The sequence below is a fragment of the Somniosus microcephalus genome, chromosome 2 (genome assembly GCF_052327205.1).
Source record: "Somniosus microcephalus isolate GS21.2 chromosome 2, FLI_Smic_1.0, whole genome shotgun sequence".
Taxonomy (NCBI): domain Eukaryota; kingdom Metazoa; phylum Chordata; class Chondrichthyes; order Squaliformes; family Somniosidae; genus Somniosus; species Somniosus microcephalus.
The window spans coordinates 823,426-849,750 of record NC_140988.1 but is presented as its reverse complement, the minus strand read 5'-3'; the positions used below and the strand labels follow the sequence as shown (position 1 = coordinate 849,750).

Sequence of the window (26,325 nt, the reverse complement as noted above, 5' to 3'; positions counted from 1 at the left end):
TGTTGCACGGCCACAGGTGCAGAAGCCCCGGTTACACGGCACTTGACCAGGAGTCCCGGTTACACGGCTACAGATCCAGGAACCCCAGTTACACGGCCACAGATCCAGGAGTCCCTGTTACACGGCCACAGATCCAGGAACCCTGGTTACACGGCCACAGATCCAGGAGTCCCTGTTGCACGGCCACAGGTGCAGGAACCCCGGTTACACGGCCACTAATATGAAGTAAAACTTACCTGAACCTACTCCTGAATTTTGCCGATTAAGAGAGATTTCCGGATATTTAGGCGCCGGTTAAAAGAGAGTTTCCTGTAATTACAGAATCAGTTGGACAAACTATGTAAGTGAGCAGAGCAATCACAGATGAAACTTAATGCTGACAAGTGTAAAATGCTGTGCGCTGGAAGGAAGATTGGCTGACGTGTTTACTCCATGAACGGTGTTGCAATAGATTTTGGAATCTGTCCAATTAGATTACAGCAGCAATCAAGAAAGCCGATCAAACGCCGAGCTCTGCAGCCAATACAGTAGAATACAAGTCAGATGATGTCATGGTCATCTGTACATTACTCTGGCCAGCCCACACCTTGAGTATGGTGTCCAGTTCCAAGCTCAAGGGACACCAGGGAGTTATTGAAGCCTCGGAGATGGTGCAGGGCAACGCTTGAGGTTAATCCCTAGTGGCAGGAGTTATGAGGAAGGGTTGGAGAAACCTGAGCTTTCAGCCTTGCGAGGAGGTGTCTGAAAGGTGATCTTATAAAGGGAGATAAAATAGTAAATAGTATGGGAAAGGGAGGTCTGGAAATTGTAGTGTATGTAACCGTTCCACCTTTAAGAGAACTATTTTAAGAGTTGCACTACTTTATCTTGGCTGCTGTATACTGTAATACCGGCGGTGACCACACCGGTATATAAGTGCTGTGTAATGATTTATTGGGCAGTTCCGCCCTGACCTTCGACTAGTAAAGACCTGTTAAAATTTACTCTTGTGGTCTGTGTAGTAATTCTCAATATAACACACAGACTTAACAGTGGCGATGAGTACGATCTTACCCTGCGGCAGAGATACATCCAAGGCAGTTTAACGGGCGTCGAGAAAAGGCATCCGCCCTCATCATTCTGCTGAGAAAAGACTCGGGTCTGCAGAGCAAAGGGAGAATTCTGACACGAAGCCTTCCATCAGCAACAGGCAGTGATCATCCCTTCTATCACGGTGGTGGGTAAGCCGATCAGCGACAAGCAGCCAGTCGGCCACGTTGGCTGTGAAGTAGGGGAGGGAAAAACGGAGGATATAAGGGCGGAGAACTCGACCACGGCCGGGGAAAAGAGCCGGACAGAAGTCGGGGCCAGAGGCGCTGAGACTGGGGCAGCGTAAGGCACGGAAGCTGCGGTGAATGCAAATGCAGCCGGTGTGAGAGACCGGGCTACAAGCGGGCTGGGAGACGCAACAGCGTCGAGAGAGAGCTCGACCGCGACCGGTGAAAAAGGCCGGGCAGCTACCGAGGCCGCGAGGTGCAGCGACCGGGACAGCGTAAGGCGCGGGAGAAAATAGCGGGCTGGGAGACGCAACAGCGTCGAGAGAGAGCTCGACCGCGACCGGTGAAAAAGGCCGGGCAGCTACCGAGGCCGCGAGGCGCAGCGACCGGGACAGCGTAAGCGCGGGAGAAAATTTTAAAAAACCGCGGAGAACTCAGCCGCAGCCGGGGGGGAAAGGACCGGACTGCAAGAGGGGCTGGGAGGCACGATTTGAAAACCGCTGGGGAGGACAAACGCAGCAATACGGCAATCGCCATTACAGCCAGCGGGGGGAGAAAGGCAAACGCGGGAAGCCGCCATTTTCGTAGGCGGGGGAAGAAGACGAGCGCGGGAAACCGCCATTTTGAAAAAAAAATAAAAGAAAAATTTCCTTTTGTCTCTCAAGAAGATTGCGAGGATGCCTAAGCGTGGTAACATCAACGATTTCGATCCCGATGTTGAAGATTGGGCCACATATGTAGAACGCATAGAGATATATTGTAAGGCAAATAAAATATCAAATGAAGATAAAGCACTAACCTTACTAAACTCAATGGGTGCAAAGACATATGGGCTATTGAAGCATCTTCTATCACCAGCTAAACCGGCGGATCAGACTTTCGCTAATATTGTTGCTGTCCTGAAGAATCATTTGAACCCCACACCGCTGATGTTAGCGGAACGATTTAAATTTTATGCGAGAACGCAACTGAAAGAGGAAAGCAACGCGGAGTATTTAATTGAACTGCGTAAGCTAGCGAAATACTGTCAGTTTGGGGAAAGACTGACAGAGGCACTGAGAGACAAATTCGTGTGTGGATTGTCGAAAGAAGGAACACAAAAGCGGTTGCTTGAAGAGAATGATCTTACACTTGATAAGGCTGTCACTATTGCAGCATCGCACGAAGCCGCAGCAAGAGGCACTGCGGAAATGCAGTTGAAGGCAGCGGTACTCAGAGTAGATCAAATGGCTTTGGGTACAACGAAATGTTATCGTTGTGGAAAGACAACACACGATCAGAACCAATGCTGGTTTAAAGACCAGGAATGTAGAAAATGTGGCAAGCTTGGTCACATAGCTAAAGTATGCCGGTCAGGAAAGAAGACCAGCAACAAAAAGTCACCGCAGGAAAAGTGCAGAAAGGTACATAAGGTGGCTGAGAAGAGTTCGGATGAACAGAATTCGGATTCAGACTCCAACAGCAAGGAACTGGGTAGTCTGAGAATTCACAATGTGAGTAAGGAAGCTGACCGACAAACTATCTGGGCCACACTGCAGATAGCAGGAGTCCAAGTGAAGATGGAATTGGACACCGGATCGGCGTTGACGGTCATGAATAAGCAAGATTACAAAAGGTTATTCACACATATTCCCCTACGGGATACGGAGATAGTATTAAAGACATACACAGGGCAAAGAGTATACCCCATCGGAAAGATAAAAGTCAAGGTGGTACACAAGGGCAAAGAACACCAAGGAATGGACATATATGTACTACCTGAGGGAGGTCCACCACTTCTGGGACGGGAGTGGATCAGGAAAATAAATATGGACTGGCTCTCCCTAAAAGCAATAACGGTAGATTCCGAGAAAAACAAAGATGTCAAACCTGCACGATTGTCCAGAATATTGGATGAGGGCATATGCAGCAGTGACAGTGACAAAGCAGAGAGTGAGAACTCGGTGAAGACAATCAGCTCAGACTCTGGTACTGATGATGGTAAGACCAGCCCATGTGCAAAAGACAAGTCTAAAATGGACTTGCAGACTAATGATGGAAAAACGAAGGAGTGCATAAATGCTTCAGGAGAGAACCAAGTATCAGAACAGAATTCCACTGAACAACAACAACATAGTTTGACAGAGAATTCTGCGTCTGTCCAGTCTACCGACATGCACATTTCTGAGGAACACCGGGCTCGAACTCAACTCAATTTCAAACTACAACAGCAATTAGAACAAATGATTCGCCATTTTGAGCAAGAGATGAATGCAAAGAAAAAGTTCTTTGACACAGAGTTGGAGAATCTGGGAAGACAGCAGAAGCAGCTGATTGAGAAAATGTATCAGGAACACACAAACCGTCTGCGCGATGAGGCCAAATGAATCAAAGCTGAGCAAGAAAGGGAATATGTCAAATTCTTCGATCAGTTGAAAGCTAAGAAGAAAGAGCACCCTTTTGTGAACAGTGTCAGCAGTAATAAGCCACTCAGGGGATTGGTGGCAGAGGCAAAGGCTGAAGTGATGGAGGAAATAGAAGACAATAGAGAAGAAGCAGAAGATGATGACTCATCTGAACCATTATCACCCCTACCAGGTCACGCACGTGGTCCCTCCGAACTGAGCCAAATCAGTCTGGAAGTAGAAAAACTTCCCAAGGTACTCGAGCCTTTAGAAGTCAGCAATGCTGGTTCTGAAGTTACGAAAGTTCAAGCTGTTAAGTCCAGTGAAGGACTATTAGATGAGTCACCCCAGCAACGAGAACCTACTACACCACCGAGAACTACTACACCACCGAGGCATTATCCGGACCGAGTCAGGAGGCGCAGGAGACGCCTCCGCAGAGACTGAATCTGTGAACTGTTTTTACATGAAGTTTTGTATATATGTTAGTATGTTATGTTTAATGGGGAATATATACTGTTAAGCTAAAAAGGGAGGATTGTAGTGTATGTAACCGTTCCACCTTTAAGAGAACTATTTTAAGAGTTGCACTACTTTATCTTGGCTGCTGTATACTGTAATACCGGCGGTGACCACACCGGTATATAAGTGCTGTGTAATGATTTATTGGGCAGTTCCGCCCTGACCTTTGACTAGTAAAGACCTGTTAAAATTTACTCTTGTGGTCTGTGTAGTAATTCTCAATATAACACACAGACTTAACAGAAATGACTTTATATTAAATTGTAAGAGTTCATTTAAGACACAATTGGATGGGGGAACTATTGAAACTTCCTGGACGGATCAATAAAGATTTCTCATCTTAGTTATTGTTTGATCTGTGAATATTTTTCTTCTTTGTGTCCTGGCCAATATTTATCCCTCAATCACCATCACTAAAACAGCTGATCTGGTCATTATCACATTGCTGTTTGTGGGAGCTTGCTGTGCACAAATTGACTGCCGCGTTTCCTACATTACAACAGTGACTAAACTCCAAAAGTACTTCATTGGCTGTAAAGCACTTTGGGATGTCCTGAGATTGTGAAAGCGCTGTGGAAATGCAAGTCTTTCTTCAGGTATTTATTTAATTCTTTCTTGAATGTTGTGATGAACTTGTTTCAAAAGCCACTTGTGGTCATGAGCTCCATATACTAATAACCCTTCGCATGGGAACATGGTCCAGAAATGAGTCCCTTACAGCCCAGACTCGCCCAAACTCAGAGGCCCGAGGATAGAAGCATTCTCAGCTCGAGCTCCTGGAGCTAGTGACATCTCCGCGGGCAATGTTGGGGCAGCTGCCCCACTGGGAGTGGGGATTGGGGTGGGTCACAGGGTGAGGCCAATCGCAACCTGTGGGGTCGGGAGAAATCCGCCTGGGACATCTACACGAAGGGCCCACGAATTTAGCAGCGATAACACCGTCAGTGCAGACTGGGTGCTACGCACGAATTTCGACCCCAATGTCTTCTAGCCTTCCCTTTAATACCATAGGCCTTAATCTTCACAAATCCCGATGTGGCACCTTGTGGAGCCCTTCTTGACAGTCAGATTTGACTCTATCTGGTGCATCCCCTTTGTGCACATGCTGGATAATTTCCTTGAAGAATTCAATTAAATGAGTCAAGCTAGAGGTGCCCTTTACAAGTCCCTGCTGACTCCTCAGTTAGTCAATGTATGGGTTACCATTTCCCATTTACAAATTTTAGTTTAAACTCGGGTTTTCTTACTTTTAAACAGATCCTGTGGAAAGTGTAGATTTTACAAAGACTCTGGGTTTGCCACATTCTAAAATCGGAGCCCTGCTTCCTGGACATGGCTGCTCTTGCTGCCTTCCAGGTGACTCAGTCTCCCGAGGGCCCGTTACTATTTCCATCCCTTTATGGTGATGTAATGAATAATCAGGATATATTTAAATCTAATTTCTGTCCTATTTACATCTCATTACTGTGCACCAGCACACCATAAGTGTAACACCAGAGTTACATCTTATTGCTCTTTAAATGTGTCCATGTTAAATTACACCGTGTATCACACATGTAAATATGCAAGCGACAAAATTGAATTTCAGCCATTAAGTAGAAAACATGACCTTGATTTTGCAGTGTAGATAAAATGATTCATAGCAGGAACCAATAATTAGAGGCCGATGGCTGCCTTGAATGGACTGTGTTTGCCGCAGTGTCTGATCACACAGGGACTCAGGAATCACTTTGTCAGAGTGTTTGGCTACACTTTCATTTCAGTATCTGCTTGTTTTACAGCAGAAGTCATCACTGCGGAATAAATTCAGAGCAATCGAAGGATGTGAGGTCCAGAGTCAGCGGTTGTGTTTGTTGTCGCTCCATCTCTGAGCCACATTCCCTTTCAGTAAGGCAGGGGAGCTGAATTTACCCTCGCGTTGGTTTATTCCTGGTCATGGTGACTCTCTGATTGTTGTAGGTTTAGATGAAGCTTTGAGTTAATGAAGTCTGATTCATTATCCTACAGGTTTTATGGAGCTTGTGCTGTGTTTGTGTCTGAGATCTCGCCCCAGGAGTAAAACATCGCTAATCAACAATACCATCCTCTGTGACTGTGACCATGCTGTGTTTTCTCTCCTCATCCTCCTTGACCTTTCCCCAGCCTTTGACACGGTTGACTACACCATCCTCCTCTACTGTCCTGCTCAGTGGCTTTACTCTTCAATTTTATCCAGTTAAACTTTGGGAAGAACAAAGTAATTGCCTTCGGACCCTGCCACTCGTTCTATTCCCTCCACGCACACTCTCTCAGGATGAACCAAACTCGGTATCCTCTTCGATCCTATTTGAGCTGAACTTCCAATCTCAATATCCTCTCCATCACCAAGACCGCCTACTTCCACCTCCGTAACATCGTCCGTTTCCGCCCCGCTTCAGCCCATCTGTTGCTGAAACACTCAACCATGCCTTTGTTACCTTCACACTTGACTATTCCAATGTTCTCTTGGCCGGCATCCCATTCTCCACCCATCGTAAACTTCTGCCTGCGTCCTAACTCGCACCTAGTCCCATTCACCCACCACCCCTGTGCTCTCTAACCTACACTGGTCCATTCACCCATCACCCCTGTGCTCTCTAACCTACACTGGTTCATTCACCCACCACCCCTGTGCTCTCTAACCTACACTGGTCCATTCACCCATCACCCCTGTGCTCTCTAACCTACACTGGTTCATTCACCCACCACCCCTGTGCTCTCTAACCTACACTGGTCCATTCACCCACCACCCCTGTGCTCTCTAACCTACACTGGTCCATTCACCCATCACCCCTGTGCTCTCTAACCTACACTGGTCCATTCACCCACCACCCCTGTGCTCTCTAACCTACACTGGTCCATTCACCCATCACCCCTGTGCTCTCTAACCTACACTGGTTCATTCACCCATCACCCCTGTGCTCTCTAACCTACACTGGTCCATTCACCCATCACCCCTGTGCTCTCTAACCTACACTGGTTCATTCACCCACCACCCCTGTGCTCTCTAACCTACACTGGTTCATTCACCCATCACCCCTGTGCTCTCTAACCTACACTGGTCCATTCACCCATCACCCCTGTGCTTTCTAACCTACACTGGTCCATTCACCCATCACCCCTGTGCTCTCTAACCTACACTGGTTCATTCACCCATCACCCCTGTGCTCTCTAACCTACACTGGTTCATTCACCCATCACCCCTGTGCTCTCTAACCTACACTGGTCCATTCACCCACCACCCCTGTGCTCTCTAACCTACACTGGTCCATTCACCCATCACCCCTGTGCTCTCTAACCTACACTGGTCCATTCACCCATCACCCCTGTGCTCTCTAACCTGCACTGGTCCATTCACCCATCACCCCTGTGCTCTCTAACCTACACTGGTCCATTCACCCATCACCCCTGTGCTCTCTAACCTACACTGGTTCATTCACCCATCACCCCTGTGCTTTCTAACCTACACTGGTCCATTCACCCATCACCCCTGTGCTCTCTAACCTACACTGGTCCATTCACCCATCACCCCTGTGCTCTCTAACCTACACTGGTCCATTCACCCATCACCCCTGTGCTCTCTAACCTACACTGGTTCATTCACCCACCACCCCTGTGCTCTCTAACCTACACTGGTTCATTCACCCACCACCCCTGTGCTCTCTAACCTACACTGGTCCATTCACCCATCACCCCTGTGCTCTCTAACCTACACTGGTTCATTCACCCACCACCCCTGTGCTCTCTAACCTACACTGGTCCATTCACCCATCACCCCTGTGCTCTCCACCCTACACTGGTCCATTCACCCATCACCCCTGTGCTCTCTAACCTACACTGGTCCATTCACCCATCACCCCTGTGCTTTCTAACCTACACTGGTCCATTCACCCATCACCCCTGTGCTCTCTAACCTACACTGGTTCATTCACCCATCACCCCTGTGCTCTCTAACCTACACTGGTTCATTCACCCATCACCCCTGTGCTCTCTAACCTACACTGGTCCATTCACCCACCACCCCTGTGCTCTCTAACCTACACTGGTCCATTCACCCATCACCCCTGTGCTCTCTAACCTACACTGGTCCATTCACCCATCACCCCTGTGCTCTCTAACCTGCACTGGTCCATTCACCCATCACCCCTGTGCTCTCTAACCTACACTGGTCCATTCACCCATCACCCCTGTGCTCTCTAACCTACACTGGTTCATTCACCCATCACCCCTGTGCTTTCTAACCTACACTGGTCCATTCACCCATCACCCCTGTGCTCTCTAACCTACACTGGTCCATTCACCCATCACCCCTGTGCTCTCTAACCTACACTGGTCCATTCACCCATCACCCCTGTGCTCTCTAACCTACACTGGTTCATTCACCCACCACCCCTGTGCTCTCTAACCTACACTGGTTCATTCACCCACCACCCCTGTGCTCTCTAACCTACACTGGTCCATTCACCCATCACCCCTGTGCTCTCTAACCTACACTGGTTCATTCACCCACCACCCCTGTGCTCTCTAACCTACACTGGTCCATTCACCCATCACCCCTGTGCTCTCCACCCTACACTGGTCCATTCACCCATCACCCCTGTGCTCTCTAACCTACACTGGTCCATTCACCCATCACCCCTGTGCTTTCTAACCTACACTGGTCCATTCACCCATCACCCCTGTGCTCTCTAACCTACACTGGTTCATTCACCCATCACCCCTGTGCTCTCTAACCTACACTGGTCCATTCCCCCACCACCCCTGTGCTCTCTAACCTACACTGGTCCATTCACCCACCACCCCTGTGCTCTCTAACCTACACTGGTTCATTCACCCATCACCCCTGTGCTTTCTAACCTACACTGGTTCATTCACCCATCACCCCTGTGCTCTCTAACCTACACTGGTCCATTCCCCCACCACCCCTGTGCTCTCTAACCTACACTGGTCCATTCACCCACCACCCCTGTGCTCTCTAACCTACACTGGTTCATTCACCCATCACCCCTGTGCTCTCTAACCTACACTGGTTCATTCACCCATCACCCCCTGCTCTCTAACCTACACTGGTCCATTCACCCTTCACCCCTGTGCTCTCTAACCTACACTGGTTCATTCACCCACCACCCCTGTGCTCTCTAACCTACACTGGTCCATTCACCCATCACCCCTTTGCTCTCTAACCTACACTGGTTCATTCACCCATCACCCCTGTGCTCTCTAACCTACACTGGTTCCTGGTCCCCACAATGCCTCCAATTTAAAATCCTCATCCTCATGTTTAAACCTTGTCTTGGCCTCGCCCCTCCCTATCTCTGTACCCTCCTCCAGCCCTACAACCCTCTTCCTAACTCTGCGTTCCTCCGACTCTGGCCTCTTGCGCATCTCTGATTTCCATTGCTCCACCATTGGCGGCCGTGCCTTCAGCTGCCTGGGCCCCAAGCTCTGGAATTCCCTCCCTAAACCTCTCCACCTCCTTTTCCTCCTTTAATTATTATTATTTAGCGTATGCAGTCTTGGCATATACTTCCAGCCATGTTAGAGCCTTGTCAGCCACCAGCATTTGGTAGTTTAGTTAATGGATATGATTTGTATTTGTCCACAAGGAGATTTGTCATCATCTTGAAGATTCGTCCAGTTTGATAGTGGTTGAGAAAAGCCTCCAACTGTAATCTGTCCGGCTGAATCCGAGTTGGCGTTCGGAGGGTTGGAGATGATCTGGTGATTTATAGGATCATTCCATGGTAGAGAATTGGTGAGGAAACCTCAAAGGAATCAGGAGAGGTCGGTCATATTGGGTGTCTTGATGAGAGACACGCTGTTGGAACAAATCAGAGAGAATGATTTCATCACAAAGTCTATTCACCAATTTTGTGACTGGAGAATGATGAAGATGTGGAGAAGCTCCATTGCAGACATCTGGTAACCATGGGAGGGCAGTAGGGCACAATACGCCAGACGCAAGGCGCACTGTATTGTGCAGGCAAGTCTCCACCCGCTGAGCGTGCAGTGCCTGAGCCCAGATTGCAATATTCAGCAAAGTGCGAGAGCAGATTAGCATAAAGTGGAAGCGTTTGCTCCCCGGGAGGAGCAGGGAAGTTTGGCGATGAGATTATTTTGACTTTCTCGGCAGTTTCCAGTAGATAGGTTCTGTAGGTCAGTGACTGGTCGAAGGTGAACATCATGATTAAGTTCTGACCTGAAACGTTAACTCTTGTTTCTCTCTCCACAGATGCTGCCTGTCCTGCTGAGTGTTTCCAACATTGTTTGTTTTTATTTCCTGTTTGAGGAGTTGGCCGTTAAGATGATAGTGAGTTCACGAGAGGCACGAGCATTGTGCAAGTGTAAGAAGTCACACAACACCAGGTTATAGTCCAACAGCTTTATTTGAAATCACAAGCTTTCAGAGCGCTGCTCCTTCATCAGGTGAAGTGGAGAAATGCATAAAGACACAGCTTTCTCCACTTCACCTGACGAAGGAGCAGCGCTCCGAAAGCTTGTGATTTCAAATAAAGCTGTTGGACTATAACCTGGTGTTGTGTGACTTCTTACATTTGTCCACCCCAGTCCAACTCCGGCATCTCCACACCATTGTGCAAGTGGTACTTGGATGAAGACACCAGGTCAGGCAATTCTCCGCCACAGCTTCCTAACATCAGTGAGTGTGGTTTCCAGGGAGGAGAGTCACTGGCCTGGGTAGTAAAGGCACTGTCATCATCATAGCTGAATTTCCACAATCTGGAGGCAGGCAGGTCATTTACAGATTAAAAAGGAGTGGAACTGCAACCGATCCCCAAGGAATGCCATTGATTTGGCGTCTCCAGGACCGGCAGTCATGTGTAGTGTGAGATATCGACCTATGGGAATAAAATCACCTGTCTGGCTGGAAGATTCACTACTTATTAGCAGATTGACCGGGATCTGAAGATTCTCTGACTCTGCATCAATAGTTTCATCGATAAATCGATTATTCACAGGGGCTGCGACGTGAATTCATGTCCCGTTTAAGGCCCTCCTTCAAACCCACCTCTGTGAGTAAGATTTTCGTCACCCCTCCTAATCCCTCCTTCTGTGGCTCGGCATCCAGGTTTTGTCTGATTATGCCTCAGTGACGAACCTTGGGACGTTTTTCTACATTAAAAGTGCTATCTGTATATATCGCCGTGAAGAATTCTTTCTCTAAGGGATATAAACCCAGGACTGGAATGTGAACACGGACACCAGGCTTCCTCGTGTTGTTTCATGACAATTTTTCAGAAGAACATTTGATTTGGGGAATAACTGGCTGGAAGTAACGTTCTTAAAATCTCACGCTTCACCCCACAACTTGAAAACTGCGTAAAAGTCACGAATCCCTTTGTGTTTATATTTTCTCCTGTGGAATTCTGCATCTGTTTCTCTCTGTTTCAATTTAGCAATTCCCCCGGGCAAGTAATAAACTCCAAACAAATGTTCTATTTTTGTTATTGGCCTTTCAGTATTTTACTTAGAGTAGAAATATTAATAATGGATTTGGGAGCCTGTTTATGGTAAGGCCAGTATTCTGCAGCAGTTTACTTACACCTCTTTCTCTTATACTTTACTCCCAGAGAAATTATATCACACCGTCTCTTACACAAAAGCAAAATACTGCGGATGCTGGAAATCTGAAATAAAAACAGAAAATGCTGGAAATACTCAGCAGGTCAGGCAGCACCTGTGGAGAGAGAAACAGAGTTAACGTTTCAGGTCGATGACCCTTCGTCAGAACTGGAAAAAGCTGGAGATCGAACAGGTTTTTAAACAAGTGCAGGGGCAGAGAAAGGGGGGAGGGGAGGAAAGAACAAAAGGGAAGGTCTGTGATAGGATGGACGGGCAAGAGAGATTAAGAGACATTAAGAGATGGTGCGAGGCAAAAAGAGATTGTAATAGGACAAGTTAAGAAACAAAAGATGGCTCTAGATGAAGTGTAAATGGCAGAATGAAAGACAGCAGCCATGGGGGAGAGGGAAAAATATATAATAAATAAAATAAGTGGAGAAAAAAAAGGATAGGGACCGAGGTTATGGTCTGAAATTGTTGAACTCGATGTTGAGTCCAGAAGGCTGTAAAGTGCCTAATCGAAAGATGAAGTGCTGTTCCTCGAGCTTACGTTGAGCTTCATTGGAACAGTGTAAGAGGCTGAGGACGGAGAGGTTTGCGTTTGGTCTCCCCAATGTAGAGGAGACCGCATCGTGAGCAGTGAATACAGTATACTAAATTGCAAGAAGTACAAGTAAATCGCTGTTTCACCTGGAAGGAGTGTTTGGGGCCCTGGACAGTGGGGAGGGTGGAGGTAAAAGGGCAGGTGTTGCATCTCCTGCGCTTGCACAGGAAGGTGCCGGGCGAAGGGGAGGTGGTGTTGGGGGTGATAGAGGAGTGGACCAGGGTGTCGCGGAGGGAGCGGTCCCTTTGGAATGCTGAAAGGGGAGGTGAGGGGAAGATGTGTTTGGTGGTGGGATCACGCTGGAGGTGGCGGAAATGGCGGAGGATGATCCGTTGAATGTGGAGGCTGGTGGGGTGAAATTGAGGACAAGGGGAACCCTAGCGTGGTTCCGGGAGGGAGGGGCAGGGGTGAGGGCAGAAGTGCGGGAAATGGAACGGACACGGTCAAGGGCTGTGTCAAACACAGTAGAGGGGAATCCTCGGTTGAGGAAAAAGGAAGATGTAGTGTCCGAGTATAAATAATACACAGACTGCAGGAGAACAATAATAACAGGTATTTACTGAACAGAGGGTAACTTAAGACTGACGTACAGAAGCCTGCTATGGCTTTATATACAGGGGTGGTCACTGCCGGTACTGCAGCATAGAATCAGCTCTTCTCTTAAAGGTACATACACAACAATTCCTCCCCTTTTAGATAAACAGTACATAACATTCATTTAACAACTAAATAATAACTAATTACAATTACAATTTTCTCTGTACTATATACATCAACTGAAATAATCATTTATAAGTTCAGTCTTTGAGGAGGCTTCCTGATCCTGACTGGATAGCGCCTTTCTCGAGTATCCTGTTCTTGCGGCGGAGTTGATTCTGGTTCATTGAAACACGAAATGACCCAACACTCTCCTGGGTCTATGATTTAACGGTGAAGGGATGGCCAGCACATGGCGAACCACTGCTGCCAGCATTCTCGCCGAGAAGAGAACAGCTGTCAGTGTGCAGAGGAACCTTGATGTGTGGATCCAGAGTAGTAATTCCACCCAAATTGAAGGATAGAGTGCTCAATGAGCTTCATGAGGTTCATCTGGGAGGGGTAAAAATGAAGAACTTAGCCAGAGCGTTTGTGTGGTGGCCGGGAATCGATAGAGAAATCGAAGAGATGACCAAGAGCTGTACAGGATGCCAGAAGGTCCAAAACGCCCCACTACAAGCCCCTCTACATCCATGGGAGTGGCCCTCATCTCCATGGCAAAGGGTGCACATTGATTTTGCTGGTCCCTTTATGGACTCGATGTTTTTAATTGCGGTGGATGCACATTCAAAGTGGCCAGAGGTAATAAAAATGTCCTCAACCACCACAGAAAAAACTATCACAGTCTTACAAACCATATTCGCCAGGAATGGGCTGCCTGAACAGATTTGCTCTGACAATGGACCACAGTTTGTGTCTGATGAGTTCCGGAGGTTCTTAAAGAACAATGGTGTTAAGCATTACACATCCGCCCCATATCATCCAGCCACTAATGGATTGGCTGAGAGGTTTGTTCAAACATTCAAGAAGGCTATCAAGGCAATGTGTAATGAAGATATACCCCTACAACACAAGGTGGATAACTTCTTGTTTGCCTACCGGAATGCGACACGTGCGGTTACCAACCAAACTCCAGCCATGATGTTCTTCAATCGAAGACTACGATGCCGCTTGGATTTGGTTAAGCCAAACGTCAGAAGAGATGTGGAGAACAGGCAGTTTCAGAATATGAATGAAAGGCCGACCAGGAGTTTTAAGATAGGTCAACCAGTTTTGGCCCGGGACTACCGCACAGAGAAATGGCAGCCAGGAACGATCTGTACACGGCAAGGACCTCTAATGTATACCGTGGACGTTGGAGAGAGCATTGTAAGATGCCATGCTGACCAGATTCTAGAGTCACTGGAAAACGTCAACTCCACACCACGATCTGATACACCTGGCGATGAAACCGAAGTACCAATTGCATCTACTGCAGAATCGGTGATATTGGAAGCAGACGAACCAAACAACGACATTGATCCCGACGCAACCTTGCCAGAAGAACCTGATATCCCAAAGAGGCGTTATCCAGACAGAATCAGGAAGCCTCCTCAAAGACTGAACTTATAATTGCTTAACTTCAGCCAATGTATCTAGCAGCCGTAATTGTAATTGTAATTAGTTATTATTTAGTTGTTAAGTAAGTATATTATGTGTCCCTGTGTTTGAGTGAGTATATTATGTCCCCCTGTGTTTGAGTGAGTATATTATGTGTCCCTGTGTTTGAGTGAGTATATTATGTGTCTCCTGTGTTTGAGTGAGTATATTATGTCCCCCTGTGTTTGAGTGAGTATATTATGTGCCCCCCTGTGTTTGAGTGAGTATATTATGTGTCCCCTGTGTTTGGGTGAGTATATTATGTGTCCCTGTGTTTGAGTGAGTATATTATGTGTCCCTGTGTTTGAGTGAGTATATTATGTGTCCCCTGTGTTTGAGTGAGTATATTATGTGTCCCCTGTGTTTGAGTGAGTATATTATGTGTCCTGTAAGAATTCGCAATAATTTACAGTTCTGAAGATCAATTTTTTGATTAAAGAATCCCTGGGCGTTGTGCTTTTAAATTTCCAGGGATAAAAATGGCTGTCACCACATGGCCAAAGACAAAGGACAATGCTTTGTTTACAAAGCAATTGAATGCTATTAGCATTTGTTTGTATATCGAGTGGATACATCTAAACTGCAGAAGAGACTTTTGTATCTTGAATGGGATCCGTTTAACAATTGAATGGGTCTAAATCACCTAGCATTCTGGACAACAGAGCAGTTGTATTTCCCTTTTGTTTCAGCCCAGGGAGCTCCGGAAGACACATTAACCCAGTCCAACCACTCTGAGTTAGCCAATCACAGCTTTCTCTTGTGTATTGGACCCTTTGGGCGGGGAATTTTGCACACAGCCCTTACAGGGCAGAACGGCAGGACCTCACCAGGTATAAAGATAGAAGCTGAGAAGCTATCACTCTCTTTACTTCGCTGGACCACAGGTGAGCAGGGTGTTCTGACTCCTCAACAAGGCAACCTAGCAGGAGTTTGGGGTGGTGATTTGAGGGAATTGCTAAGATTGTTTAAATAACATTGTAGTCATTGTATCCCTCGTTTTCGCCGTCTGTACCCCCGTTATATAGTTTTACTGTAATTACAGTGTTCGTGTGGTATAGTTTATTCTTTGGATTGTAGTTTATTTAGGTAATAAAACTTATTTTTTCTCTCATCCAAACCACTTGTCCATTTTAATATCATTAATTATAAGTTCCTCCACTCAGAACTGAAGGAGGGGTAGCGATTCGAAACCGCTGTTTGTAAATTGGTCAGAGCTCAGAGGCAAAGGCTGCTGGCCAGCTAAATTACCTTAAACCAGTTAAAAGAAACCCCCCCCTTACAAATGGCGAGCCAGGTAGGAGTGGAGGCAGTTTTTGATTTAATAAGTGGTCTGGATCTGGAGAAAGCATCAGCTCTTGTTTCTCTCGTTTTCAGTATGTGGGTAGCCCTGCTAATGTTAGCAGCAGCGTGTAGGCTGACCTATCAGGGTATAGGTGGCTGGGTTAAGGAGGGTGAGAAGAGGGTGCAGGAGGAGGTTAAAGATGCCAAGAATCGGGAGTCCCAGCTTGAAAAATGCCAGACGGAGGTAGAACGCCTCAGAGAGGTGTATGAGGCCAGAGCTAGTGGTATGAGGGTGCGGGAAGAGAATGCACGCCTCACACTAGAGGCCACAAAATGCCAGGCATTTATAGAGCGCCTTGTGCAGGAAGTCACAGAGGCGAGGGACAGAGAGATGAGGCTACAAGAGGAGGATGCACACCTCACCCAAGAAGCTAGCGAGGGAGAGAGCCATGTGAGAAATGAGATAGAATTCCTAAAGTACCAAATCACTGAGGCCAGGGAAAATGAGATGAGACTGCGGGAAGAGAAAGCCAGGCTTGGTGAAGCAGATCATGGCCCCTGTAAGGCAGAAATAGAAAGCCTTAACGTGGCTTTAAAGGTAGCAAGGGGAATGATTTGCATGATCAGCCCGAAGGCAGGTCAGCTGGATTTTACTGGCAGCCCAAATCAAACCACCCCAGAGGCAACACCCAGGGAAAGGCTGGCTAGGGAATTAGAGACCCCAAGACCGCAGCCCACAGCTCCGAGTTTTGAGGAGCTCTGGCAGCAAGGAGGGGTGGACAATGGGGTGGTAGGAGAATACCAGCAGGTCCTGCTAGGCAGGCGGGGACCAGGATCAGTGTACCCCCTCCAACAAGGGAGGTACAGTCCACCCGTGAGGAGTGAGCCTGAGAATAGGAATCCTCAGCCCACAGCATGTTCGAGTTCACAGGCAAGCACTGTGGCTTGTGTGGGGGGAGGAGCCAGTCATGTTCAGAGTAAGCTGTTTAAGCCAGGGAACAGGGAAGGACAGTTCTGGGACCCCTGTAGAGCAGGTCCAGTAGCAGAAATCCGGGACAAGGGAGGCACACAGGGGATAGTTTTGGCCCCAGAAAAAAGGCAGGTCCAAAATTCCCCAGTTAAAGCCACCTGGGTGAGGGAACATGAGTTTGCTGTCCATGCAAGTTCAAGTTCACTGCCTGTAAAGACAGGCACTGTGGCCTGTTTAAAGGGACCAGCTTCTCAGCCAGCTTCTAGAGTGGTCCCCCCCCATGATGTGGGACCCTGGGAGGGCAGGGATAGCAATCCCTCTTGCAGGAGACAAAGGGAGGGAGCTGACACCAGGTTTTAAACATGGGGAGGAAAATTTCCAGCTACCAGCAGCGGGTGGTGAGAGTATACCTGCCCCCAGCACAGGAGTAGGCAGGGAAGAGCAGACAAACCCAGAGAGAGATTTGCACCGGCAGGCTGCCAGGTACATTATACAGTGCGGGCTATTTGGACATGGGGGAGAAGGTTCCCAGCCAGCTGGGGCTGTGACCCAAGCTCAGGGTCCACCAGCCAAAGTTTCCCCCATAGAGACACCCCTCAGAAGGTCTCAGCGGGTGCCCCAGCCTAAGAAAGCATGGTCACCCACTTTACAGTGGAGTAAGGCGGTCTCCCAAACCAGGGAGTAGCCAAAGAACAGGGGTCCCCACTCAACAGCCATAAGCTGCGAGGGACCAGAGACAGGAGGCAGTCCAGCTTCGCTGCAGCCAGCAGCAATCTGCGACAGTGCCAGCGATCAGCCTGGCCATCCGGAGACGGGCGGCATTTGTATTATAGCTATGTGTGTGTATATAGCTTGCTTTAAGGTGTGTTTTAAGTTTGTGGACATAACTAGTTTCAAGTTTAAGTTTAAAGAGTTTAAGTTTACATGTGTGCCAAATGTTTGTATTTTGGTCCGAGGTCGAGGGACCCGACCATGTCTCCACCTAAGGCAGCAGGTCAGTGAGACCTGGCTGCGTGTCCTTTTAAGTTTTTGCAGGAGATTGGAAAATGAAGCAGCGCTGTTCGCCCAGCCCGAGCTGGGCATTGAATGAAGATATGGAGACAGAATGTTGGGGATCACCTCGCCACTGGACGAATCCAGGAGACCCCGCAGCGATCTTCGGGGAAAACTGGACAGGGTCCGGAGGAACTTGCCTACTCCTCCTACGGGGAGGAGATGGCCCCAGCTGGGTGGGGCACGGCCCCCAACCCAGCACTATCCTGACCGAAGTTCACTTGCGGGAGACCTCGCTGTTGAGGAGTCACGATGGGGAACCGCGGGCGCCTTGTGATAGGGACGCGTTCCTCGGGGGTGGGTGGTGATGGCCCGGGAAAGATTGTATAGAGGAGGGGGAGACCCAAGAGTCGCGTGGGTGCGTTCGGGGAAGAGAGGAACTCACCCGGGGGCCCACGGGCAATGAGGGTAAGAGTGGCTGGGAAGGATGAGTGGGTGGCCGGATCAGTGTGGGGCCAGGGAGAGCCGCCACACCGGCACCCATCATTTTCTACAGCCAGTCGAGGGTAGACGGGAGGGGGAAAGACTGGGAGTCGAGATCCCATGCTCCCCGGTCTCGGTCTGTGCTAAGGTATATTTTAAACGTGAGGGGTACCCCACCTCCACAAAAGGACAAGGGAACGGCTCGGGGCTGGCGGAGCAGACTGGTCTGTAAATCCATTCTGCCTGTTTTAAAGTTTAAGACGATCAAAGGGGGGTGGAAGGTACTTTTACTGCCCAAGTGGGAGGAGCAATGCCCACTCGAATTTCGTGACCCATCATCGGCACGTAATGATCGGGGTTCATTTAAGCATGTTGTTTAATGTTTTTTTTGTATCTTGTGTTACAGCCCCAAGTTGAGCAGAGGCGTAGGACCCTCTCCGTGCTTGGGATCATTTTGATTACATTTTGTAATAAGTTATAATGTAAAAGGTGTTTGTAAATTTGGTTTACATTGTATAATTTTACAAGCGTGTAGGGGTATGAGACCCCTTATTGAAAACTGAAGTATCTGTAAGATGCCTACCGTACCATGGTTTTTTTCTTGAATTTAAGGGGAATAGATGGGACGGGGATCAGTGGCAGATAGCTATTAGGTAAATACAGGGGATGGTTGTTTGTGAGGGGTCAGAAATTATTGCTCATTTCTTCAAGAGGATACTACAAGCAAGCTGGAAGTATCCAAAGGCGGACTGTAAGAATTCGCAATAATTTACAGTTCTGAAGATCAATTTTTTGATTTAAGAATCCCTGGGCATTGTGCTTTTAAATTTCCAGGGATAAAAATGGCTGTCACCACATGGCCGAAGACAAAGGACAATGCTTTGTTTACAAAGCAATTGAATGCTATTAGCATTTGTTTGTATATCGAGTGGATACATCTAAACTGCAGAAGAGACTTTTGTATCTTGAATGGGAATCCGTTTAAGAATTGAATGGGTCTAAATCACCTAGCATTCTGGACAATAGAGCAGTTGTATTTCCCTTTTGTTTCAGCCCAGGGAGCTCCGGAAGACACATTAACCCAGTCCAACCACTCTGAGTTAGCCAATCACAGCTTTCTCTTGTGTATTGGACCCTTTGGGCGGGGAATTTTGCACACAGCCCTTACAGGGCAGAGCGGCAGGACCTCACCAGGTATAAAGATAGCTGCTGAGAAGCTATCTCTCTCTCTCACTTCGCTGGACCACAGGTGAGCAGGGTGTTCTGACTCCTCAACAAGGCAGCCTAGCAGGAGTTTGGGGTGGTGATTTAAGGGAATTGCTAAGATTGTTTAAATAACATTGTAGCCATTGTATCCCTCGTTTTCGCCATCTGCAACCCCGTTATATAGTTTTACTGTAATTACAGTGTTCGTGTGGTATAGTTTATTCTTTGGATTGTAGTTTATTTAGGTAATAAAACTTGATTTTTTCTCTCATCCAAACCACTTGTCCATTTTAATATCATTAATTGTAAGTTCCTCCACTCAGAACTGAAGGAGGGGTAGCGATTCGAAACCACTGTTTGTAAATTGGTTTAGAGTGCAGCACAAAATGGCTGCTGGCCAGGTGAATTACCATAAACCAGTTAAAAGAGGCCCCCCCTTACAGTCCCTGTGTTTGAGTGAGTATATTATGTGTCCCCTATGTTTGAGTGAGTATATTATGTCCCCCTGTGTTTGAGTGAGTATATTATGTGTCCCTGTGTTTGAGTGAGTATATTATGTGTCCCCCTGTGTTTGAGTGAGTATATTATGTGTCCCTGTGTTTGAGTGAGTATATTATGTGCCCCCTGTGTTTGAGTGAGTATATTATGTGTCCCTGTGTTTGAGTGAGTATATTATGTGTCCCCTGTGTTTGAGTGAGTATATTATGTGTCCCCTGTGTTTGAGTATATTATGTGCCCCCTGTGTTTGAGTGAGTATATTATGTGCCCCCTGTGTTTGAGTGAGTATATTATGTGTCACTTTGTTTGAGTGAGTATACTATGTGTCCCCTGTATTTGAGTGAGTATATTATGTGTCCCTGTGTTTGAGTGAGTATATTATGTGCCCTCTGTGTTTGAGTGAGTATATTATGTGTCCTCCTGTGTTTGAGTGAGTATATTATGTGTCCCTGTGTTTGAGTGAGTATATTATGTGCCCCTGTGTTTGAGTGAGTATATTATGTGTCCCCGTGTTTGAGTGAGTATATTATGTGTCCCCTGTGTTTCAGTGAGTATATTATGTGTCCCTGTGTTTGAGTGAGTATATTATGTGTCCCTGTGTTTGAGTGAGTATATTATGTGTCCCCTGTGTTTGAGTGAGTATATTATGTGTCCCCCTGTGTTTGAGTGAGTATATTATGTGTCCCCTGTGTTTGAGTGAGTATATTATGTGTCCCTGTGTTTGAGTGAGTGTATTATGTGTCCCTGTGTTTGAGTGAGTATATTATGTGTCCCCTGTGTTTGAGTGAGTATATTATGTGTCCCCCTGTGTTTGAGTGAGTATATTATGTGTCCCCTGTGTTTGAGTGAGTATATTATGTGTCCCCCTGTGTTTGAGTGAGTATATTATGTCCCCCTGTGTTTGAGTGAGTATATTATGTGTCCCTGTGTTTGAGTGAGTATATTATGTGTCCCCCTGTGTTTGTGAGTATATTATGTCCCCCTGTGTTTGAGTGAGTATATTATGTGTCCTCCTGTGTTTGAGTGAGTATATTATGTCCCCCTGTGTTTGAGTGAGTATATTATGTGTCCCTGTGTTTGAGTGAGTATATTATGTGTCTCTGTGTTTGAGTGAGTATATTATGTGTCCCCCTGTGTTTGAGTGAGTATATTATGTGTCCCCTGTGTTTGAGTGAGTATATTATGTGTCCCCTGTGTTTGAGTGAGTATATTATGTGTCCCCTGTGTTTGAGTGAGTATATTATGTGTCCCCCTGTGTTTCAGTGGGTATATTATTTGCCCCCCTGTGTTTGAGTGGGTATATTAGTTGCCCCCCCTGTGTTTGAGTGAGTATATTATTTGCCCCCCTATGTTTCAGTGGGTATATTATTTGCCCCCCTATGTTTCAGTGGGTACAGTATTTGCCCCCCTATGTTTCAGTGGGTTTATTATGTGTCCCCCTGTGTTTCAGTGGGTATGTTATTTGCCTCCCTGTGTTTGAGTGGGTATTTTATTTGCCCCCTGTGTTTCAGTGGGTATTTTATTTGCCCCCCTGTGTTTCATAGAGTCATAGAGTCATAGAGTTTTACAGCACAGAAAGAGGCCCTTCGGCCCATCGTGTCTGCGCCGCCCATCCATCCCTGTCCAGTCTAATCCCATTTTCCAGCATTTGGTCCATAGCCTTGTATGCAATGGCATTTCAAGTGCTCATCCAAATGCTTCTTGAATGTTGTGAGGGTTCCTGCCTCTACCACCCTTTCAGGCATTGAGTTCCACATTCCAACCACCCTCTGGGTGAAAAAGTTCCTCCTCAAATCCCCTCTAAATCTCCTGCCCCTTACCCTGAATCTATGCCCCCTTGTTATTGACCCCCCTACTAAGGGGAAAAGTTCCTCTTTGTCTACCCTATCTATGCCCCTCATCATTTTGTACACCTCAATCAGGTCCCCCCTCAGCCTTCTTTGCTCCAAGGAAAACAACCCCAGCCTGTCCAGCCTCTCTTCATAGCTGAGGCGCTCCATCCCAGGTAACATCCTGGTGAATCTTCTCTGCACCCTCTCCAAAGCAATCACATCCTTCCTATAGTGAGGCGACCAGAACTGCACACAGTACTCCAGCTGTGGCCTCACCAGCGTTTTGTACAGTTCCATCATAACCTCCCTGCTCTTATATTCTATGCCTCGGCTAATGAAGGCAAGTATCCCATATGCCTTTTTAACCACCTTATCTACCTGTTCCGCTGCCTTCAGGGATCTATGTACATGTACACCAAGGTCCCTCTGACCCTCTGTACTTCCTAGGGTCCTACCACTCATTGTGTATTCCCTTGCCTTATTTGTCCATCCAAAATGCATCACCTCGCACTTTTCAGGGTTAAATTCCATTTGCCACTTTTCCGCCCATCTGACCAACCCGTTTATATCGTCCTGTAGCCTGAGGCTTTCCTCCTCACAATTTACCACCCCACCAATTTTCGTGTCATCTGCGAACTTACTGATCATACCTTTTACATTCTCATCCAAATCATTTATGTAGATCACAAACAACAAGGGACCCAGCACCGATCCCTGAGGTACCCCACTGGACACAGGCTTCCAGTCACAAAAGCAACCTTCGACCATCACCCTCTGCCTCCTGCCACTCAGCCAGTTTAGGATCCAACGCGCCAAGGCACCCTGGATCCCATGGGCTCTTACCTTCTTGACCAGTCTCCTATGCGGGACTTTGTCAAAAGCTTTACTGAAGTCCATGTAAACCACATCCACAGCATTTCCCTCATCCACCCCCCTAGTCACCCCCTCGAAAAATTCAATCAGATTTGTCAGACATGATTTACCCTTGACAAAGCCATGCTGACTATCCCCGATTAATCCTTGCCTCTCCAAGTGGAGACTAATTTTGTCCCTCAGAATTTTTTCCAATAATTTCCCTACCACAGATGTTAGGCTCACTGGCCTGTAATTCCCTGGTTTATCCCTGCTACCCTTCTTGAATAATGGTACTACGTTAGCTGTTCTCCAGTCCTCTGGTACATCCCCTGTGGCCAGAGAGGTTCTGAAAATTTGTGTCAGAGCCCCTGCAATCTCCTCCTTTGCCTCCCACAGCAGCCTGGGATACATCTCGTCTGGGCCTGGGGATTTATCCACTTTTTGGCCTGCTAAAACCGCTAGCACCTCCTCTCGATGCTAATATGTTCAAGTATGTCACAGCCCCCTTGCCCGATTTCTATGTCTGCATCGTCTTTCTCCATAGTGAACACAGATGCAAAAAATTCATTTAAAACCCCGCCTACATCATCTGGCTCTACACAGAGATTGCCACTTTGGTCCCTAATGGGCCCTACCCTTTCCCTGGTTATCCTCTTGCCCTTAATATACTTATAAAACATCTTAGGATTTTCCTTTATTTTGCTCGCCAGTGTTATTTCATGGCCCCTCCTCGCCCTCCTAATTTCTTTTTTAAGTATGCCCCTGCATTTTTTATACTCCTCTAGGGCTTCTTCCGTCTTTAGTCTTTTGTAACTGCCAAAAGCCCCCCTTTTATTTCTAATGCATTTTTGTATATCCCTTGTCATCCAAGGTTCCCTTTGCTTGTTGGTCCCACCCTTGACCTTTACAGGAACATGTTGGCGTTGTACTCTCTCTATTTCCCTTCTGAAAGTCTCCCACTGTTTTGATGCGGATTTTCCTATAAGTAGCTGCTCCCAGTCCAATTTGGCCAGATCCTGCCTTATCATATTAAAATCGGCCTTCCCCCAATTTAGAACCCTTATTTCCGGGCCGTCTTTGTCTTTTTCCATGACCACCTTAAATCTCACCGAATTGTGGTCACTGTCGCCAAAATGCTCTCCTACTGACACTTCCACCACTTGCCCGGCTACATTCCCCAGAATTAGGTCCAGTACCGCCCCCCTCTCTTGTAGGACTTTCTACATGTTGGCTCAAAAAGCTCTCCTGGATGCACTTTAAGAATTCTGCACCCTCTAAGCCTTTCACACTCTGACTATCCCAATTTATATTGGGGAAGTTGAAATCCCCCACTATTATTACCCTATTATTTTCGCACTTTTCTGAGATTTGCCTACATATCTGTTCCTCTATCTCCCCCTGACTGTTTGGGGGCCTATAGTACACTCCCAGCAAAGTGCTTGCCCCCTTTTTGTTTTTAAGTTCTACCCATATGGCCTCATTAGAGGAACCCGCTAATATATCATCCCTCCTTACAGCAGTAATTGACTCCTTAATTAGTATTGCAACACCCCCTCCCCTTTTACACCCCCCTCTGTCTCGCCTGAAGATTCTATACCCCGGAATATTGAGCTGCCAGTCCTGACCCTCCCTCAACCATGTCTCCGTGATAGCAACAATATCGTACTCCCATGTGTTCAACAACAACTTCAGTTCATCCACCTTATTTGCAAGACTCCTTGCATTAAAATAAATGCCTTCCAGCCCTGCCATATTCTCTTTTGCCTTCACATATTTGCTTTGCCTTCCCAGCTGACTTGTTTTTCCCTCTGTATTTGGCTGTAAATCACCCCCTACTATAGCTCCACTCTGTACCCCATCCCCCTGCCAAGTTAGTTTAAACCCCCCCCAGCAGTGCTAGCAAACCTCCCCGCAAGGATATTGGTTCCCCTCTGGTTCAGGTGTAAACCGTCCGACTTGTACAAGTCCCACCTTTCCCAGAAGCAGACCCAGTGATCCAGGAAACTAAAGCCCTCCCCCCTGCACCATCCCTTTAGCCACGCATTCATCTGTTCTATCTTCCTATTTCTATACTTACTAGCACGTGGCACTGGGAGTAATCCAGAGATTACAACCCTTGAGGTCCTGCTCTTTAATCCTTCACCTAGCTCCCTAAATTCTTGCTGCAGGACCTCATCCCTCTTTTTACCTATGTCGTTGGTACCAATGTGGACCACGACCACTGGCTGTTCACCCTCCCCCTCCAGAATGCCCTGCAGCCGCTCAGTGACATCCTTGACCCTGGCACCAGGGAGGCAACAAACCATCCTGGATTCACGTCTACGGCCACAGAAACACCTATCTGTTCCCCTTACTATAGAATCCCCTACCACTATTGCTCTCCCACTCTTTTTCCCCCCTTCCTGGGCAGCAGGAGCACCGCCAGTGCCAGGAAGTTGGCTGCTGCTGCCTTCCCCTGGTGAGTCATCCCCCTCAACAGTATCCAAAGCGGTATACTTGTTTGAAAGGGGGATGTCCGCAGGGGTTCCCTGCACTACCTGCCTGCCTTTGTTGCTCCGCCTGATGGTCACCCCCTGTGCTGCCCTACCCTGAGGCGTGAACAACTCGCTAAACGTGCTATCCACGAGCCTCTCAGCATCGCGTATGCTCCAAAATTCATCCACCCGCAGCTCGAGCGCCACAATGCGGTCTACAAGTAGCTGCAGCTGGATGCATTTCCCGCACACATGGTCGCCAGGGACACTGGCAGCGTCCCTGATTTCCCACATAGAGCAGGAGGAGCAGAACACGGGTCTGAGCTCTCCTGCCATGACTTACTCCTTTAATTAATCTAAAAATTTATTCAATACCCCAGTTACAGGTATACTCTAGGGCGCTTTATTTACCAACTGTCCTCACCACAACAGAGCCCCTAGAAATTTAACACCACAGAATTCAAGCTTGTAATGAAAAGAGAGAAATACTCACCAACCAATCACTTACCTGCTCCCTGGTGACGTCACACCCCGATTACTTTTTACCTCCCTGCAACTACCGAGCTCGCAGACTGGAGTTTGGTATGTCTCTCCTGGCCTCGCTGCCGCTTTTATACCTCGCCGCCGAGTCTCCCACAGGTCCCGCCTCTCGCTGCCTGCCGCCGCTGCTCTGAGGTCTCTCCTGGCCTCGCTGCCGCTTTTATACCTCGCCGCCGAGTCTCCCACAGGTCCCGCCTCTCGCTGCCTGCCGCCGCTGCTCTGAGGTCTCTCCTGGCCTCGCTGCCGCTTTTATACCTCGCCGCCGAGTCTCCCACAGGTCCCGCCTCTCGCTGCCTGCCGCCGCTGCTCTGAGGTCTCTCCTGGCCTCGCTGCCGCTTTTATACCTCGCCGCCGAGTCTCCCACAGGTCCCGCCTCTCGCTGCCTGCCGCCGCTGCTCTGAGGTCTCTCCTGGCCTCGCTGCCGCTTTTATACCTCACCGCCGAGTCTCCCACAGGTCCCGCCTCTCGCTGCCTGCCGCCGCTGCTCTGAGGCCTCTCCTGGCCTCGCTGCCGCTTTTATACCTCGCCGCCGAGTCTCCCACAGGTCCCGCCTCTCGCTGCCTGCCGCCGCTGCTCTGAGGTCTCTCCTGGCCTCGCTGCCGCTTTTATACCTCGCCGCCGAGTCTCCCACAGGTCCCGCCTCTCGCTGCCTG

At 47.9% G+C, this 26,325-nt stretch overlaps 1 protein-coding gene across 2 annotated transcripts in view; it reads left to right on the top strand.

Annotated features, from left to right (window-relative positions):
• The window catches only part of LOC147122475 (uncharacterized), a 182,039-nt gene extending 162,295 nt beyond the window's left edge, over positions 1-19,744 (top strand). For both annotated transcript variants that reach the window (XM_086005440.1, XM_086005450.1), the window contains one exon: positions 15,230-19,744. In XM_086005440.1, the coding sequence (XP_085861566.1) occupies positions 15,823-17,151 (1,329 nt within the window). In that variant the 5' untranslated portion in view covers positions 15,230-15,822 and the 3' untranslated portion in view covers positions 17,152-19,744. The remainder of the gene's footprint in view (positions 1-15,229) is intronic.
• Positions 19,745-26,325: the final 6,581 nt, after the last annotated feature.